The 18,244-nt window shown below is 51.3% G+C and overlaps 4 protein-coding genes across 4 annotated transcripts; all 4 read right to left on the bottom strand.

The window, feature by feature from the left end:
* Nucleotides 1-583: 583 nt before the first annotated feature.
* Nucleotides 584-3,038, bottom strand: COL26b_014026 (uncharacterized protein; the record flags this gene model as incomplete). Its single annotated transcript, XM_053186606.1, has 3 exons — nucleotides 584-1,366; nucleotides 1,423-1,532; nucleotides 1,598-3,038. 3 exons carry the CDS (start codon nucleotides 3,036-3,038, stop codon nucleotides 584-586), a joined length of 2,334 nt encoding a protein of 777 aa, XP_053029454.1.
* A 3,130-nt stretch (nucleotides 3,039-6,168) lies between these two features.
* On the bottom strand, nucleotides 6,169-7,967 carry COL26b_014025 (uncharacterized protein; the record flags this gene model as incomplete). Its single annotated transcript, XM_053186605.1, has 3 exons — nucleotides 6,169-6,488; nucleotides 6,549-6,940; nucleotides 7,189-7,967. 3 exons carry the CDS (start codon nucleotides 7,965-7,967, stop codon nucleotides 6,169-6,171), a joined length of 1,491 nt encoding a protein of 496 aa, XP_053029453.1.
* An 821-nt stretch (nucleotides 7,968-8,788) lies between these two features.
* On the bottom strand, nucleotides 8,789-10,719 carry COL26b_014024 (uncharacterized protein; the record flags this gene model as incomplete). The annotated part of the gene is made up of 4 exons (XM_053186604.1): nucleotides 8,789-8,952; nucleotides 9,022-9,265; nucleotides 9,332-10,503; nucleotides 10,599-10,719. 4 exons carry the CDS (start codon nucleotides 10,717-10,719, stop codon nucleotides 8,789-8,791), a joined length of 1,701 nt encoding a protein of 566 aa, XP_053029452.1.
* Nucleotides 10,720-13,032: 2,313 nt separating this feature from the next.
* On the bottom strand, nucleotides 13,033-13,512 carry COL26b_014023 (uncharacterized protein; the record flags this gene model as incomplete). Its single annotated transcript, XM_053186603.1, has 1 exon — nucleotides 13,033-13,512. One exon carries the CDS (start codon nucleotides 13,510-13,512, stop codon nucleotides 13,033-13,035), a length of 480 nt encoding a protein of 159 aa, XP_053029451.1.
* Nucleotides 13,513-18,244: the final 4,732 nt, after the last annotated feature.

Raw genomic sequence — 18,244 nt, 5'->3', positions numbered from 1 at the left:
TTTCTGCCTTGTGCTGATAGTTACTACCTGGTTAGTAGCGCTTCTGCTAGTAGTCGTAATAGTGCTGCTGTTCCTAGCTGGTTTATTAAGACCTGCATACCAGGTCTCAGCTCCGTATAGGACGGTAGGAAGGACACAGGCCTGCTCGCACACGAGAGGCTGCACATATTGTGCTCATTCGCGGATACCAGCAAAAGAGAAGTCAACTTAGTTAGGATTTCTCCTTGGGCTGGTCATCGTTACTGTCAAGGCCGAGTGCGCCTTTCATCAGGAAGGACTTTTTGATCTCATCAACATCAAACGCGAAAACATGAATAGGAGAATTTGATACGATATTTACAAGAGACCTTCCTCGAGCACCCATGATCTTTACGAGGAACCTCGCCGCAGTTTTGAAGGCAGGCCAACCCGGCTTAGGAAGACGATATGGCCTACATACACCACATTCACATCTTCGCATGTAGTCACGAGATAGCTGGCTAACAGTGCGGGGAGGCACTGAGCAGCATGGTCCTTGCAGTTTTGAGCGTGAAATGAGATCTATTGTCTACCGCCCATCCAAGAGCAAAGTCTATTCAAAAGTCTATATCGTCAACCCAGTTCGACTCCTACTTATACTCCGTCTGATCTCAGCGTCCTCATTCTGCTTCTTAACATTATCCCACCCAGGCAGCTTGACGGAATGGTCCAGCGCGACCGGAAGGCCTCTGTGTCTGCCACGGATCATCATCAGGATCATGACCAGCTTTGAACCCGTGTACCAGCCGCCCGCAAAACTGAACGAGTGGCCCGGCAGGCCTATGGACAGTCCGATGTTGGTGTACCCAGACACAATCTCGAACAAGAAGTTGAAGACACTGTAGGATCGCGGGTCCGCGATCGAATGGGATGTCTCGATCAGCGTGACTAGGAACAGTGAGAAGGCGATGGCCCAGATGTCGTGCGACAGCTGCCCTCGGAGGTGCTGCGATACGAGGCTCACGTGGCCCTCGGGTGTAGAGGCGGAGCCCGCGTTCGGGTTGTCGAAGTTTATGGCAGCAGAACGCTTGAGCCGCGGCTTCGCCGTTACGCCCACGCCCTGGAAGTTGTTCATCCTGCTCTGGATCTGCTTGCCCACGAAGGAGGTGCCGCGCCGGCCGATGGCGGCTATTCTCTTGACAGGCTTGGTGGAAAAATGGGACTTTGCTTGTGACAATGATACGCCCGATGCGGAGACTGCTGTTTGCTCTGACCCAAGAGCATGGCCAAACGCCGGTTCAGCAAAGGTTGGCAGGAGCTCATCTGTTGACTCATTGGCAGTTGCGTCTGGGTCCTCAGGCTTTTCAGGTTCCGTGGTGTAGATTCCTAGCGACCGTTCTTCGTACACCTTGAACCATGTTAGTGAGAAGCACAGGCCTCAGCTAGACTCGAAATCCCACTTACATTTGAGTTTCGCATGACGATGATCTCCGGATATGCGGAAATATACATTACGATGACCCACAGAACCAGAACGTCGAAATAGAGGCTTGACACGCCAACAACCCCAAAACCTGAGGAGGGAATAGCTAAAGACAGGGTTAATCTCTGGACCAAAGCAGAACCTTTGGCGACTTACCCAGTGCCTGAAAGAGGGCCAGTCCAACTCGCTTCCCAACCGGGTAAGCCTCAATAGCAGAGTTGCCGATGCTGAGAACCACCAACAAGACCCAGTCCATGACCGCGATGGTGGAGAACATGGTGACAAAAACAAAATTTGCCTTAGCAGGGAACATCATCATATACAGACGACGAGGGTACTTGAGGATGAAATCGAAAGCTTCCTTCCAGACAACGTGCTCGTCTTCATCAACACATATCTTCAGAACAAACCTGCAGAAGTAGACAGTTGCTCTGAGGAACGCAGGGAACGCAGCATTTCCAGCCAGAGAAAGAATGGTAACAATGGTCAAGACGAAGGCATCGTTGTCAAAGGCTGCGATGCCTGCGTCAAGGAGCGTCATTCCAGCGTTGTTGAACGAAGAGATGGCAAGAAAGATGCCAGCCCACCAGGAGTTTTGAGAGTTGACGGCTGTGATACTCTGGCTGTGCGTGTATGACCAGGCGCCTAGCGTGATGGCCCCAAGCAGCTGCCAGAGGACGAAATAGACACAGACAATGGTAAAGAGAATCTTAAGGGCACGGTATTCGACGCCACCCAGATACTCGCGCTGCTCCTCCGTGAGGTCAAAAAATTGGCCGTTCCTGCCGATTGAAGTCTTGTTCTCGTGGATGAACGTCTTGAAGTCGAAGCCTTCTGAGATGGACACCCGGCCTGAGTCGCGACTGAAAGGCCTCCGCCTGGGGGTCGCATTCGACTTGGGCGAGAGCGGCTCGGTAGAGCTGATGGAGAGGTTGAGCCTCTGGCCCTCCTCGATGGGCTCCAGCATGCCGTGTGGTGCAGAGTCTTGATTGGCGGGCTGGCTTTGGCTCCGGTCGTGGCCCTTCTCACGGGATTTGTACCCCGTGAGCTGGAAGGCGTCTGCCTCGGCCTGTCGCTCGTGTCTACCCTTCTTTTGCTTCCGCTTGGTTCCCTTAAATGACGACATGACAGGGAGGCCAATCATGGCTCCGGCCATGCCCACTATTGTGCCAGTCTTCTTGATCCTCCTGTTTCTTTCGGCCTCGACGATGTCCTCGAAACGCTTCTCAAAGACGCGGGCGCGGAGCCAGATGGTGAAGATGGAGACGAAGACAGGGCTGCCAAGAATCATCATCAAGGCGATGATAGCCTGCTGGGCGGTACTGAGTTTGCTGATATCGACCGTGTTGAGTCCGGATGTCGTAAAGGCGGAGATGACGAGGAAAAGGCTATCGATGAAGCTGACACTGTTGGCCGGGTTCGAGATTCCGTGAAAGATGCCGGCAAAGATGAGCCCGACCAGTATGAAGTAGGCGTAGTGAACTGTGATGAAGTTGACCGGAGGCAGATACGGCCGGACGGCGGCCCATGATTCAATCATGCGGTCCGCCGTGGCGGGGTGGTCGGCCTTGAACTTCTCCCATGGTTGCCATGCCATCGCTGTCGATGCTCACCGCAGCGGTAGTGATGTTGTGCGCAAGTCACGCGAGCAAACAAAAGCGCGGACAGCTTCTCGAATAATTCGGTCGTTAGAGGTCAGTCTGACTGCCTGCCGTAATGCGCCGGCACTTCGGATGGGAGAAAGAAAGGATTAGCCATGCAGGAAGAGGAAAGCTTGTCGTGCAGTGGGCAACTGTTAAGGAAGCGTGGCGCTCCCCCTGATCGACTGCAGGGCTGGAGGGCGCACCAATGCCTGCCCGTTTGGAGTCCTCTGATTCCTATCAGTTGGCAATCTGCAGGGGCGGCTGGTCCCGGGCCCACCGGCTCTAATGACAGCTCATTACCCGTCGACAGGGGCCAGGGCATCATTGGACCTCAGGTACCGCCAGCTGTTTCACAGCGCGCTGATCATTCATTCGGTGCTCATGTTGCCAAGTCTCGCTACTGAGGTCGTGCCAAGTATTCGACGATTCGTAGCAAAAGAGGCCCTTACTGGTAAGTCGTACGCGCATCAGGGGCCTGAATCGTGACGTGTTTGTTCTAGACCTGGCTCACCCCGGTCGCCCGGATTGCGGAACCTTCGGGCGGCGGGTGATCCGGCCGCAGCGGAACGACATAGCGGCGCAGTAGCTCAACTTTTGTTCCCTGTCTACCGTGACGGAAACCTAATCGCCAACTGATTGTATGGCGGAGATCCAACCGAGCTTCTAGGCACCAATAGCGCCGCGAATTTATAGTTGAAACGCTGATATTTCAGTGTAGAGCCGTAGGGTCACAGGTTCTTTTGAAACCAACCGTTGGTCGACTCATTAGGAAGGGATCTAAGACATGTTCTCCCTGGGTCGAAGGCGGTCAAATCTTACCTCTCTCACAGCAGAAAGGGTCATCATGAAGGGAAACACATACCTGCTTTGGAATGGAGGACGCTCATCTTCTGCCAGGCTTCATAACACTAAATTGGGCTTATAATCTAGGTCGCTGATTCACGTGGGCTTAATTAAAGTGGGAATTGGGAGCGCTATCACTGAGTATTGATCAACAATAATCTGTCGATATCCCTGCGCTTCACATCGTTGAGATGCCTTCACATCACCAATCACTAAATCTTTAGCTTGTCGTCCTATTCTGAGCTGAGGTCCAAAGCAACGACGGTCTAGGTGATGGGCAGAAAGGGTAAGTCGGGCACGTAGGTAGCTGTCGTCACGCGCAGGGGGCTCCGCCGGGAACCTGTATGGATGATCAGCTGCCGAGAGGCGTTTACGGTTTGGAGTGCATCATTCGCGTGAGTAACATCGTCTGGAACCCCTGTGAGAACAACAGCCTTCAAGGCAGACAGAGATTGATTGCTGGATTTGCCCAAACGTTTGAGCTACCGATGCCTCAGGCCGACTTCCCATATCCTCCTGCTATGTCGTGGGTATTCTGTCACTCCTGGGGTTTTGTCTCGAGTGGGCTTCTGTACGCTGACCCAATCCCTAGATAACCTAGTACCATGAGCGAGAAATGTTATGGGTTACGCTCTGATGCTCGACTGTATGGTTGGATTTGATCCAGAGATGTTCACTGCCACGAGTGACGCATTCAACGAAGATATTAAATCAACCTCAGTCAAGTTTCGCAGAGCCGAGGTAAAATGCACTGATATCAACATTGAGTCTTTGGATGATGATTTGGTACATGGGCAGATCTGCTTCCAACAATCCCGTCATGACACCAACAATTCAATTTAATTGCGACCAAGCCATACATGTCACTGGGCATTGCAGACATGGTACCCAATATTGTGCCAGAAGATCAGCCATTTCATAACATCCTCTGCTATCTAGCACATAGTCCTAACGACCCGAAGGAAGACCCATTGTACTTAGATCGTATTCAGACGCGAACAGAGCTTACGAGGAAGGTTGCCTGCCTCTAAGTGGCGCAGAAGCTGGACGATCTCGTTCTTCCTGGCGTCAAAATCCCGCCACCCTCGATCGCAGACGCAGCTTTAGAGTTAAGACAGGTTCCGAAGGAACGCATACTCCCCGAACAGTTTACTGTCGAGTATCACACTATTACCCGCCATGAGCATGCCTGTAGGACTTACAGATAGACCCTCGCTGAGGCTAGAACAAAGGTGCTATATGGCGCCTCATTCCTCGAGTGTTTCGTCAGCGAGGCGGAGCGGGTATACGGCCAAGGCGTCCCCGCCGCCAATACCGGACAACGCATCCTGACCATCCAGCAGCCCCTAGTCGTCGCCGCCTTGCTTGCACCGTGGACCCTTCTCATAGCCATGATCACCTGAAAGGCTGGGGCGGCTCTGGCTGCAGGATGTACGACTGTCTGCGCGGTGGAGATTCTGATGCTCGCGAAATTTCGCAATTCCGGGCAGATCTGTGTGGCGGCTAACCGAGTATTCATTCAGAACGGCATCTATGATGAGTTCTCTCTGAAAATGAAAGAAAGAATGCAACAACTCGAAATCGGCCCCGGGATCCAAGCAGGCATCAAGGTTGGGCCATTGACACATCAAGGCGGGACTCAGAAGGCTTTGGCGCACATCCAAAGTTTGGGCCATTTTAGGGCTGAACGTGTTGCCATGTGTTAACTATGTAACAGATGCAAAACGCCTCGGCGGCGAAGTCATTCTAGGAGGTTCTTTGATGACTAACATGAAGCAGGAAATAATCACGACGCATGAGGAAGTGTTCGCTCCCGTCCTAGGACTTTATCAGTTCGAGGACGAAAGCGAAGCGATTACACTGGCGAACAGCTCAAATGTCAGCCTCGAAAGCTGTTGGGATCAGCGAGTATATGGCGGCGAAGTCCATTTTAACCGGTTTCTCGTAAGTAGTATGTTTTATCCAAGATCAGGGATGGCAGAGCACAACTTGTCATCTCACGCGGGGGGCGGCGGCTTTACTATCAATCTAACCATTTGTTTCGGCCTGAGATCATTGGAAGATCAGAGTAGCCACCAAGAACAAACAATTACAAATCCTTAGTGCAAGTAGTGCGCTGGCAAGTCGATGTCACGGAGTGTTGGGATGCAAGTCTCTCATGAACTCATTACGTATTCTTATCGAATTATGCTGCTCTAGTCATAATACTCAGCTACTCATATTAGTCATCCTTCCACTTGCTTAGAAGTGTGAGCCACCACCGCAAGGCCCGTCGTGAGAGTGGCCGGTCAACTCCGCAGCGCGCTTGAGGTGGCGAGCAACGTCGGCGGCGTATCTGCGCTTCTTTTGGCTGACGGGGGGAATGGTCTCCCAGCTCATCGCGTACTTGGCAACGCTGTGTGCAATGGCCTGAGTGTTGACAAGGTAGGCATCGTTGTCCAGATTCGTAATGTCATCGCCAATCAGGTGGTAGTTGACATCGTAGGCGACACCAACTTCTCCACCGAAGAGCTTGGCCTCCTCCTCAGTCTTAAGCCCCTCAGCGCCAGTGAACAGACCACCTACGGTGCACCATTAGTATGAGTTCGCCAACCTCGGCTTCTTCATTTGGGCAAACTCACCACTGGGGATACCGTTCTCGATGAACGCGGCATAATCAGAGCGACCGTTGAACTCAGTGGGGACGTGTCCCAGGCCCTTGCTCTCGAAGAACTCCTCGTAGTCCTTCTCAATGACATCAGAACCAGCGGGGCCGGAGAAGTTAAAGGCGCTTCCGTCTCCGTCGTAGATGGCGAGCTTCGGGTTCGGGGAGGCAATCATGTCGAAGTTGAGGTAGGCGCGGATCTTGGAAACCTCCTCCTCAGAGCCGTTGAGCTGCTTGACGTAGAAGTAGGAGCCGAGCTTGCCGTACTCTTCGGCGCCCCAGAAACCGAGGCGGACAGCGTTCTTGACCTCGAAGTTGGTCAGGGCCTTGGCAACGGTAAGGACACCAACGGTGCCGGAGCCGTCGTCACTGGAGAAAGAATGGTTAGCCACGAATCATGAGTTGGGTTCTTGAAAGAGGAGGGTAGTGACAGTGATAATGGCACGCAATGAACATAATCGACAAGAATGCTAACAACATTGACGGCAGATGACAGGTATAACCAAGAACGACGAGGACGACCAAGAACGACGAGGATGACGACGAAGATGGTGAAGACGACGTCCGCAAACAAACGAGGGTGATGGAAAAAATACATGGAGCAAGGGAGGACTTACTTGATACCAGGTCCAGCAAAGACGGAGTCAGAGTGGCCGCCGATCATGAGGACGTTGTCGTGATCTCCGCCACGCGTCTCAGCAATGACGTTGTAGTTGACACGGTCCTCAATAATGGAAATGACGTTGAGGTCAAGAGTGATCTCTTCGCCAGCCGCGAGCTTCTCAACGAAAGCGAGGCCCTCGGCCTGGGTGATGCCAACGGCCGGCGCGTAAGCATCCGACTGCTCGCCCAAAGTTCCCGACAGAGCGCCCTCGGCGTTGTTGTAGACGATGGCGGCCACAGCACCAGCGGTCTTGGCCAAGGTGGCCTTGACGGCAAAGTTGCAGGTTCCTCTCGAGATGAGGGCGACGGCACCAGAGACCTCGGCGGGGTAGTCGGCCTCCTCGCAGCCCAGGTTCGGAACGTTGACCAGAGCGGCGCCGGTGACGTCTCCAGCAGGCGTGAAGGTCATAGGTCGCGCATCGACGGCGGCGCCCGCCACGGTCAGAGTTGCCTTCGACCCGGCGAAAGCCTCAGTGAAGGGCTGCTTGTAGACGTCGAAGTAGTCGAGCTTCTCGAGCTCCTCGACGAGCCAGTCGACGGTGGCATTGTGGCCACCACCGCCAAAGGCGCGGTTGCCCTCGTGGGCATCGGCGATGTCCTGGAGCTTCTGGGATCCGGCGAGGAGGTCCTCGATGGTGATCAGCTCCTGGAGAGACTCGGAGTCGACGTAGGGCTTGCACTTGGCGGCGCTGGCGAGAGCCGGCAGTGCGAGAGTGAGGGCGGCCGTTCTCATGTTGGGCGGTTGGTGAATGGTCGGTGAGGAAAACCTGGCGAAGTTCGAGAGGAGCGGCGGGGCTCTGGTTTTGTATCTGTCGTCAACTTGCGCAGGTCCTGCCTCCTGGGCGCTTTCCTTCTGCGTGGTGCAAAGCAAATGCGACTGTGCGAGGCAGGAGCGTTGCCCCTCAACTGGGTCGCACATGCATGCTGCACCATCTCGCGTGATCACGCCAAGGCAATAGATAAGGAAGCTGATGATGCTGGCACTTTTGCGGTGGTGCGGCTTTCTACGGTAAACTGGATCCACGAACCAATGACGCGGGAAGTCAAAATTAAACCCGGCGGGAGTCTGGAGTCCCAGGTTCAAGGTTGACAGGATCGATTGACTCAATTCATTGCCACGACCCTCTGGGCAGCGCCGCTATCCCGGGACGAGAGGCTCAATAAGGAAGCTTAAAAGGATTAGAGAGGCTGGCTTCATCAGCGTCGTATCGCGACCTGCCTGATCCAGGAACGTTCTCATGTGCCAAGACTTGGCGATCTTGGCAGTACGACTCAACGGTGGGCAGGTCTGTGATAGGTCAATCGCTTTCTTTTTGTGCTTCGATTTAAGTCATGAAATGTCGCCACAATACTCGCGGCATTGCGACATCGTTGCCAATTGATGACAATGTCTTTTTTTTTCAACTTGAAGTTGTACAGATGTGAATCACAGGAGGTCAATAGAAAGACACTAAGGTGACTAGGACCAGGATCATCTAGACCTCCACAACAGCTGTATTGAAGAGATGAAATTTTGTATTTTCATACAGATGAGATGGTGAGCTGGTAAACTGTTTACTTTGGATATTCGTTCGTGCTGAATAGATCAATCCAATATGACATGGCTTCACTGCGGAAATCATCCGTCTCAGAGCGACTCAACTCGGTAGCGTTGACGTCGAAGACAAAGTTTTCGGGGCCGTTGGCATTATACTTGGGCCAAACATTGGTGCCGTTCACTGCAAGAAGAATAAGTCAGTATTCGAACTTTGAACCCTTCATGGCTTGTCGGAGGAGATTCCACTCACCCGGATGGTTATTCGGGTCCAAAGTGTGGAAAAAGCTTATCCACATGCTGCACATCAGGTAACTCAACGGCTCAAAAGTGTCCTTCTGATCAGCTTGGTCGCTGGGGCTGAGAGCTTCGGATAGCGTCAAGTTGTGGAAAAGGAAGGCGATGTCGTCTTGTTCCTGAGAACCGGTCTGCCACCAGTGTGCATGGAATAAGACGTCATAGACGTAAGAGTAGACGTCGACATCATTCCCGGCCCACTACAAGTGATATCGTCAGTAACAAGAAACCCTAGGGTTCAGGACACAGGAATTTTCAGCACATACCACTTGACTTGCCAGCCGTCGTCCAGCCTGTATAATCATGTCTCCAGTATACGCACTCGTACGCTTCCACTGGTATCCAAGCCCAGTTTCGTTCCCCGGCCTTCCTTCCAGCGTAGCTGGGATACCTTGATCCGGTTCATCAGGATACAGCTGAGCAATCTCGTTGGCAGCGTCCTCACTCAACCCGTCATCCCTGACCATGTGCAGAAACTCATCTGTCGTGTTGATGTTCTTAACAACGTAGTGTTGCCAAGTGCCTTCATCGCGAGTCGTTCCGAGGATCAACGGCACTCGCACAAAGTGTCCAGCCTGCATCTCCTTGGACCCGAGGTCTTGAATGAAGTCGCCATCGACAACGGGGTTCGGGCGGTCGTCCGTAGTTATGTCGCTGTCGAAAACGCTCGAGAGAACGTCGGCATCAACACTGCGCAGGCAGTCGAGGGTGTTCGTCGAGGCGGAGCAGTTGGTCGCGTTGACGAGTTGGTCATAAAGAGGCTGCCACTCGTCGGCGGTAACGGACGGCCACATCAGAGTCGGACTGCCACTCTGCAGGATAGCACCCTGGAAGAGGCCGTCATCCCGGCCACCGTACGCGAGGAGCTGAAGCCCAGCGCTGAAAGCACCGGCCTCCTGACCCCAAATGGTGATCCTCTCGGGATCGCCGCCAAAGGCTTCAATGTTCTCCTTCAGGAACCGGAGAGCAAGGCGTTGATCCTTCAAACCCAGATTCGCAACGCCCTCGTTAGCAACTTCGTTTCCATACAGGAAGCCCCAGTAGCTAAGACGGTAGTTGAGCGTGACCCCGATGAACTCCTGCCCGTTCTGCACACCGACCTGGAGGAGAGAGGTCATGTTGTACCGTGGATCTCTCCCGGTGCCATGCTCGAAGAGACCGCCGTGGATATAGACTGCGACCGGCAGCAAGCCCTTAGATGAGGAGACATTGGAGGCGCGATAGACGTTGAGAGTCAGGCAGTCTTCGGAGATGAACTGGCCCAGGACCATCTGTGTGGCGCCGTAGCCGTAGCACATGGATCCGAGAACGGTCGCATTTCTCTGTCCAGTCCAAGACGTGTTCAGTGACTGAGTCTCGCGGAAACGCAAGCTTTCGGTGGGTGGCTGCGCGTAGGGGATGCCCTCAAAGAAGTCCTGATGCCAGTTTGAATGGTGAACTATTCGCGCCTGTTAGTTATGTCTCATGACAGCCAAGCCTCATCCACGGGGTAACACAGATTGAGGGAATTTTTCGAGGGACGCAATCGCTTACCGCCGTAGTACGTCCCGTTTAACGTCGTAGCCGTAGGCACGGTGGTGTTGGTGCTGTTCTGGAAATGAGCGGAGACCGTGATGGCGAAAAGGCCTGTACCAAAGGCGAGGGAAGAGTGCATAGTGAATGTTGCACTGGAGTCGGTGAGCGGTATCTATGCGCAAAGTAATCTAGCAGCTAGTTCAAGGAAGTCATGAGCACGCCAACCACGTACATACTTATGTTACCGGAGTTGATCCCCTGCGCGCTTGATCATCACTCCGGGCAAGGTTACCCAAAAGATATTGACAGATGACGACGCAAATGTTTAGCAGCAGGCGCTCTGGACCATGTTGCCTCTCTGGTCATGGCCCATCAACAATCATTCGCACTTAGACAGGGGCAGTTCTGGTGGTTCTGCCTCGGCCGCACTGGACCATTTAAAGCCCGGCCATCTCCATACGCAAAATGAACGCGCGGTTCGCGAAATAAGCCACGAGACCATAACGACATCCATTCAATGAGGGGAATGATGAGGCGAGGACGCCGACTTGTTCAGTTGACATGGACGCAAATAGCCCCACTCACCTTATTTAAAGCCTTGCTCAAAGAAGATTAAAATACCCTGGTTTGCGGAGACGTAGTGGCTGCGACTGGTCTGCATGCGATGTCGCTTTCATCAAAACGCGTATTCAACTAGTCATCTTCGGAGACGTCGTCTCGGGGAGTTAGGAACACCGGAGGCAGGTTGCTAACAGCGGCTGAGTCCTTGGGAGCTGTCTTTTCAGGAAAGTGGAGATGTCCGCGGGAGATCTGCACTGCCCAAGGATACTCACACAAGAATGGTAATTTTTCGAGGTACTGGATCAATGTGTATATAGGTAGCTGCAGGAAAACGTTTATTTGTCCACTGACAGAGCTTCCTAGTGTCCGCAATCGGGACAAAACTCCACGTAGAATGACATAGAAAGTGTCGCCGCTGAAACACGGCCAATCTAAGCGGTCTCATTCGTAGCTTCTCGTGGCACGGTGTTGTTCTTACTATTGGGATTGCTACTAATGAGACTGTGGGCGAGTTGTCCTTTCATCTGTTTCTTGAACCCCGCGCACAAAGGTATGAGAGCCAGTATGCTTTTCATATGCCTTCAATGACAGGTCGCTATCCGAGAAATGGACATTGAAGACTCTCCAAGCTACTGGAGGTGTGATTCTGGTGCATCTGCGACCCCACCCCGTAGTCTGTCAATCCGATGTCAGTACAACAATAAATATAGGGAACATGAACATGGCAAGCTTCTTACTCAACGGGTGGTCGCCCTGCCACACCTGCTAAACTCGATGTCTCGGCATGTGCCCTTTCCAATGGCTTTCGGTGAAAAGCAGCGACAAATCACCAACCCGCTGGGTACATGTAAAGACCCATTGCGATGAACTAGACGAAGGAATATAAAACAGTTTTTTTTTCCACAGGCCGCGACGAGAGGCACATGCTGATGTGGCAGTCTATTATAAGGATGACAAAAAAGATCGCACCGAGAGCCCATAAGACAGTGAGTTGATAGAAACCATCCGTCATGCCTTCTGGGCAGTTGGCGATGACGCGCATGCGATCAGGCACGAGGAGCGTAGTTTCCATGCGTCGCAAGTATTCTATGACGGACGACTTGTGTCGGAAGGCGAAACGTCCAAGAAGAGGTCGAAGAAACATACGAGCCAGCCCAAGGCCCACAAACACACGAGATCCGTTTTTGAGGGTATTCCAATAATGGAGGCTTTATCAATTCTCCAAAGATCGAGACTTGGTAAGCCTTTTCCGACGGCGAGTGTACCTCTTGCGCGACATGTGTTCGGAGTAAGCTTCTAGTATCCGAAGTTGAATCCTCCATGCTGATGCAATGTCCTCAGACTGAAGACTGGGAAGCAGCTTCTTGAAGCCAGGTAAGTCCTAGCCATACCCAGGAAATCTGTCGTGTACACAATCTAAGCAGCGTGACCTCAGCGCGGCTATTCTGAGGCTCATGGGAATCTCCTAGGAAGTCATATTGAAGCATGTAAAGACTGTTGGGGCAGTGTCAATTAGCCATCCGGGCTGGCACACCACTATTACTCTGCCACGATCTTGGATGGAATAAGGGATACATCATGCGGAAGACGTAGTGTTCTGAATTTCAAAGCTGTCTCGTTTGCGGAGAATATGGACGACAGGACAAAGAAAAGTCTCATTGAAAAGAGAGAGTGTAATGCTTTGCCAGGTTCTTCCCTTTTTCCCATGATCTTTAGACAACCCGAGTACATCGATTCCCTTGATACACCCGAGAATGGGTTGAATCTATATCGCATAGCGTGAAGCCCCTGCGCGTTTATATAGCGTCAGTTACCTTGTAAAATTCAAGGTTAGTAAAAAGTTTCTCCCTATTTATTGAATACTCGGATAGAAGTTCTTACCAAGGGTGGTTCACTTGATCCAGTTGTAGGCACAGCGCTTGTATTTCTCAGAACCGTCGGCAACAGCCTCATCGACCTCAGTGAGACAAGCCTGACGGGCAGAAAGGTTGTGTCCATCCCGCTTGATCCAGTTGTAAGCGCATCTCTTATAGACGGCATCAGCCTCTGTGCTGGCTTCGTTGACCTGAGTAAGACAGGCCTGAGGGAAAGGTGCCCGAACGGCGAGCTCGTCGCGCTTGATCCAGTTGTAAGCGCATCGCTTGTACTTCTCGGAGACCTCGGCGGCAGATTCTTCGAGCTCTGTAAGACAGGCCTGACGTGTAGAGACGCCATCCCGTCTAATCCAGTTGTAGGCACATCTTTTGTAGACAGCGGCCGACTCAGCGACGTTCTCCTTGATTTCGGCGAGGCATGCCTGAGGTTCAGGGGCCGGTGCAGGGGCGGCGGCAGTCGCGGCAGCGAAGAGAGCAAGAAGCTTGAAGAATTGCATATTGTTTGACGGGACTGGTTTTGGAGAACCTTGGGGTTTGCAGTTTGTTATTGTGTTAGAGACGATCCTGTGTGCAACATCATCCAACCCATTCTCCCGTCACCTCTAATATACCCGGCCTTTGATCAACGCGTTGGTCTAAGGGACCCAGATTGCTCTATTGGCCACAAGAAATCGAATCAACTGTTTGCAATGCCGCCGATCGGGGAAAAGAGCGGGCGCGCCGCTAGGGAGACTGTTCCCATACCATGCATCCTGGAGCTGCAAAAGTCGCCCCGCGCATTTAGTTATCGGCGTCACGCCTTGAACCTCCCTCCAAACAGAATAAATTCACTGGCCAGGCCACTAGGATCTTGCATGACTTACTTTGGGCGTGACGCCGGGACCGAATGTGGCGTCGACGGAGGACATCAGTCATCTGCATGTCAAGATTATTGCATTTTCATAGTACAACTGTGTGAGAGGCGGGGACAAAAAGTCATGTGTGATTTAGATAGGAAACCGATTCAATTACGCTGGGAAACTGAGCGCTCAAGCCCCAATTCCAGTGTTACAGTCAAGCCAGTTGGGGATGGCTGTTGGAATCACATAGTGCAGAACATGAGGCAGTGATGCAGGGGCATTATCCTCGAAGCTCGTGCTTCGTGCCACATTTGGCTGTCCTGACATGCTCGCGACGCCCAGTTCCAGTTGTAGGCAGTTCAACGAAAAAAGAACAGACAAGTCACAAAGAAAGCCAATTATTCAAGGGGCTCGGTCGCCGAACATGTACCTCGCTACAGTAGCTTATAACAGAATGAAAATTTTGAAGGCTGGAGAAAAAATAAATAATGTACACGACTACGCTCTGGAGCAGAGATCTGGCTTTGCTCATCAATCAAAATCTTCTGCATGCTTCAATTCCTTGTTCTGATGCTCTCCGTCTGTTTCTAGGCCAGTCGTGTTTCTAACTGCAGCCCAGTCGAATATGGCATCGAAGTTGCGGCACATATGCGCGGTGCTGTGGTGGGCGATGTAACCGTCAATATCAGGAATCCACTCAAACGTGATGGGTGTTATATTGCCATGGCACATGATGACCTGCCTAAGGTAGTCAATGCAGTGGTCTATTGTTGTTAAATTAGCGCTTTTTCTGTTTCATATGATTGAAAGAAAATGGCGGTACCTGTGTGATTTACTCGCTGAGGAAAATCATCGAGTTTGTGGGATGCCGTGACAGCTGCGTTGAGATGCCAAAACTGATCATGGAGCCATTTCTGTATATAATATCAGCAACTGTCGTTTTGTTAATGATCAAAATATCAGTGTATACCCACAAGGCAGTGAAATTGGTGAAACATTCCAAGTTCCACAATATGCTTTTTGGAATCTCCAACCGCTGAAGCAGTGCCGTTCGTGATCCTGGAGCTTTCTTGCTCTGAGATGGCGACAACACCAACTGATTTATCAGAGATTAGGATCCTTGAATTTTCAGTCGTTGTTGATCCGGAACTACTTACCACTCAACAAGCGATCCCATGCGGCCTCTTTCTGCTTGTTTGGAGGTCCTTCGTATAGAGTGTTCGTGTTATGCCGGCGGTCATGGAAGCCGGCACGCTGGAACCGAACAGTCTCATAGATGACTGGCGAATCGTCGAAAATTGCTTGAATAGGTAACACTTAATTTCAGTCTTGTAATCTACGGAGATCTATCAGAATAGTTTCACCTACCTTCGTTTCCAAGGACACACAGAACTGAGCCCTTGGTGACGAAAACAAGATAGGCCAGCAATACGTAGGAGACAAGAAACGCAGCCTTGATAGACCAAATACACCTCTTGTATAGCCTGGACGTGATTAAAGTTCTGTCGTTTGAACCCTCCTCGTACTCAAACAGGGTCTCTTGGGAAGCGAGGTGGGCGTCAGTGGAGGAGACCCTTCCGTAAAGCGCCTTTGAGTCGTTTGGCATCGGCCCAACTCGAGTTCTGACGAATCTCCAGACAGTCAACGCCAAATCCAGTGCTTTGTTCTCCATTTCTCGTGGTTGCATGCAACGAATGTATTGCAATGGGGCTAAAAGCACGGCGGACTATGTGAATTCAGACCGAATAGGGCTGCACGTTTCAACAAGACGTCAAGATGTGTCCAGAAGTTCCAAGCGATACAATTCTACGCGCGAAAAGAGATTGCGTTATTACCATAATAGAAATGCCGACAAAGGAGTGTTGCTTTAACCCCCTAGTCTCGCAACAAAAGAACACCGAACACATTCATTCGATATCAGGTCGGGCGTCACGATGGACTGCCGCCGGCTTGGCGCCGCGTCCCGCAGCTACCTATGCAAAGCGCCATCGGACGCTGTGTTGTTCGTGGCGCCAAGTCGGCGGCAATTGATAAGCGTGACGCGTGACCAGAATGAAAGTGTGCAGTGACTCTCCCCGATAAGATAAAAAACATCAATTACACTACAAACTTCAAAAGTACCTTGGAATTTCCAAAGGGAAAGAAAACGTATTTGAAAAGCCTTATTGAGTTGCTTGCTAAGTCTACCTAGTACTCACAAGGTCTCGTCAGCACTCTGTTGTGGAATCTCCACACTTTAAAATTTCGAGTATGGCGTCTTATCTTCCCTGGTCGAAACGCAAAGCCAATGATGCAGCATACGAGTCTTTGAAGCAAGGTGATAGCAACGAATCCGAGGCTGAGATACACCTTGAATCGTCCATGCTAGCGAAACCGAGCTATTCACGAAAGAAGCTCCTCGTCTCTCTGGCTATCAACCTCTTGTTATTTCTATCTCTAGCCGCTCTGTATTCCGGGATATGGTCCTACCAAAGGCCTAAGCGCCTGCTCCCATCTCCAGTTCCCCAATGTGTGTTCTGGAATTACCGCTCAAATCTCACAACGCATCCTTGCTAACGTTCTACAGTTTCACAACATGTGCGAACATTTAAGCTCGATCCTTTATTTCTCTCTTTGCCATCAGAAGAGAGCAACGCGGCCTGGGAAGGCTTGCCAGGCCGTAAGTCCACGATGACTGTGAGAGAAGCAATTGCACTGCATCAACGCTGATGATCTCGCGTTCAGCTAACGGTCGTGGCTTTATAAATTTGGAGGCCGACTCCGGCTTTGATTTTCCCGACAAAATTGCAGGACTTTCTGTGTTCCATCAACTTCATTGCCTGGTAGGTCTGCCTACATCAACGATCGACGATGTTTCGGAATAGCTAATCTCTACAGGGTGCATTGCGCAAGTTCATGTGGGAAGTTATCTACGACAAGGTGGATACGAAGAAAATGCTGCAACAGTGGCCGGAGAATGTGACTTCACCAACTTATGACCAGGCCATCCATGGTCTTTGGCATATCGCTCACTGCTTCGACTATCTGAGGCAGGCTGTCCAGTGTTCTGGTGACACATCTCTCGAATTTGTTTCTGAAAACACTGGACGTGCTGTGGTAGATGGATTGGACTATCCCCACGAATGCAAGAATTGGGATGAGATCTGGGCTTATGCATTCAAGTATGCTTGATAATGACAGCAATCCTACTCGATCATTTCAATGATATGTGAGATCAACCCACACAAAATACCTTCAGTGGTGCATTTTGAAATTTGTCGCTCTAGGAAGCATTTGAAAGTACTGTAGACCTATCGGCGTTGTGTACTGTTGTGCAATGTTGGATATCTTTTGGTTTTGACGGAGAAAAATCAGCAAGCCTTTTGGTCCGCGCGAGTCAGAATGAAATAGTTCAAATCAATGAAACTTTATGAATAGCTGGTTTGGGACGGAACCCGCTTTGCCTTTTGATTGACCCCGTGATTCACTGATGAACACAACTTGCATAGATCACAACTACAACATGAATCTTTCGTTTATGCAGTCTGACCGCTTTTACTGGTCATAACCATATTTTATCACTAGCATGCAACCTGTTCTTATCACTTTCGCTGAGGAGTCTTGCATCAACTGCCTTACACAAGCAAGAACTTCCAACCTAACTCTTGTGTGACATTAATCCAGTCACAGCGCCTGCCATCTTGCCGTTGCTTGCGGCATTCTTGTGCAATCATGATGGCCCTCTCGCAAGTTTCAAAGCGCTCGGACCTTGAATGTCGACTTGTCGAAACAAACTCCTTAAAGAAATTAAAGTCGTGATCTTCCATGAAGCAACTCGCCACACAGAGAGGCAATGATACATGACAGAGCAAGCCCCTACTTGCAAGTATTTTCAGATACTTCACAAAGCGCGGAGTTTCTTGTCGTATGTCTTCCAGAAGAGGTGTTGGCCCTGAGATGATAACGTGCAAATAGATGACCGCAGCTATATCATAGGCCATGGTGACTCTTTTGAGATCTTGCTCCAGAGGCACAGCCCCAGCTGAATCGTCGCCATCGTTGAACCTTTTCTGTGTCTCTGTGTTGGGCACTAGATCCCCTTCGATTGCAGCAATGCCTTGTTTCAGGATCTCCAATATCGCCCCTCCTCGTTCGGCAAGTTCAATGATACTCAACCGTTGGGCACCGACCTCCTCCGCTTTCCAAGTTCGAAGAGCGTGAATCTCATAGAGAGACTTCGCAACCCAATTTTCACATCCTGAGGTTTCTTTCAGATCAAAAACATTGGAATCCAGGCGAGAAGCGTGGTTTGTACCAAGGGATGGCCCATAGCCGGTGGAGACGAGGCCGACGATGTCAAACCAGACCATCTGACTGAGCAAAACCTTCCCTGCGGCCATCTGAAACTGAG

This window comes from Colletotrichum chrysophilum, assembly GCF_026319265.1.
Source record: "Colletotrichum chrysophilum strain AFK26 chromosome Unknown scaffold_282, whole genome shotgun sequence".
Lineage (NCBI taxonomy): Eukaryota > Fungi > Ascomycota > Sordariomycetes > Glomerellales > Glomerellaceae > Colletotrichum > Colletotrichum chrysophilum.
The sequence above is the reverse complement of the archived record's forward strand: the minus strand, read 5'-3'. Positions and strand labels throughout refer to the sequence as shown.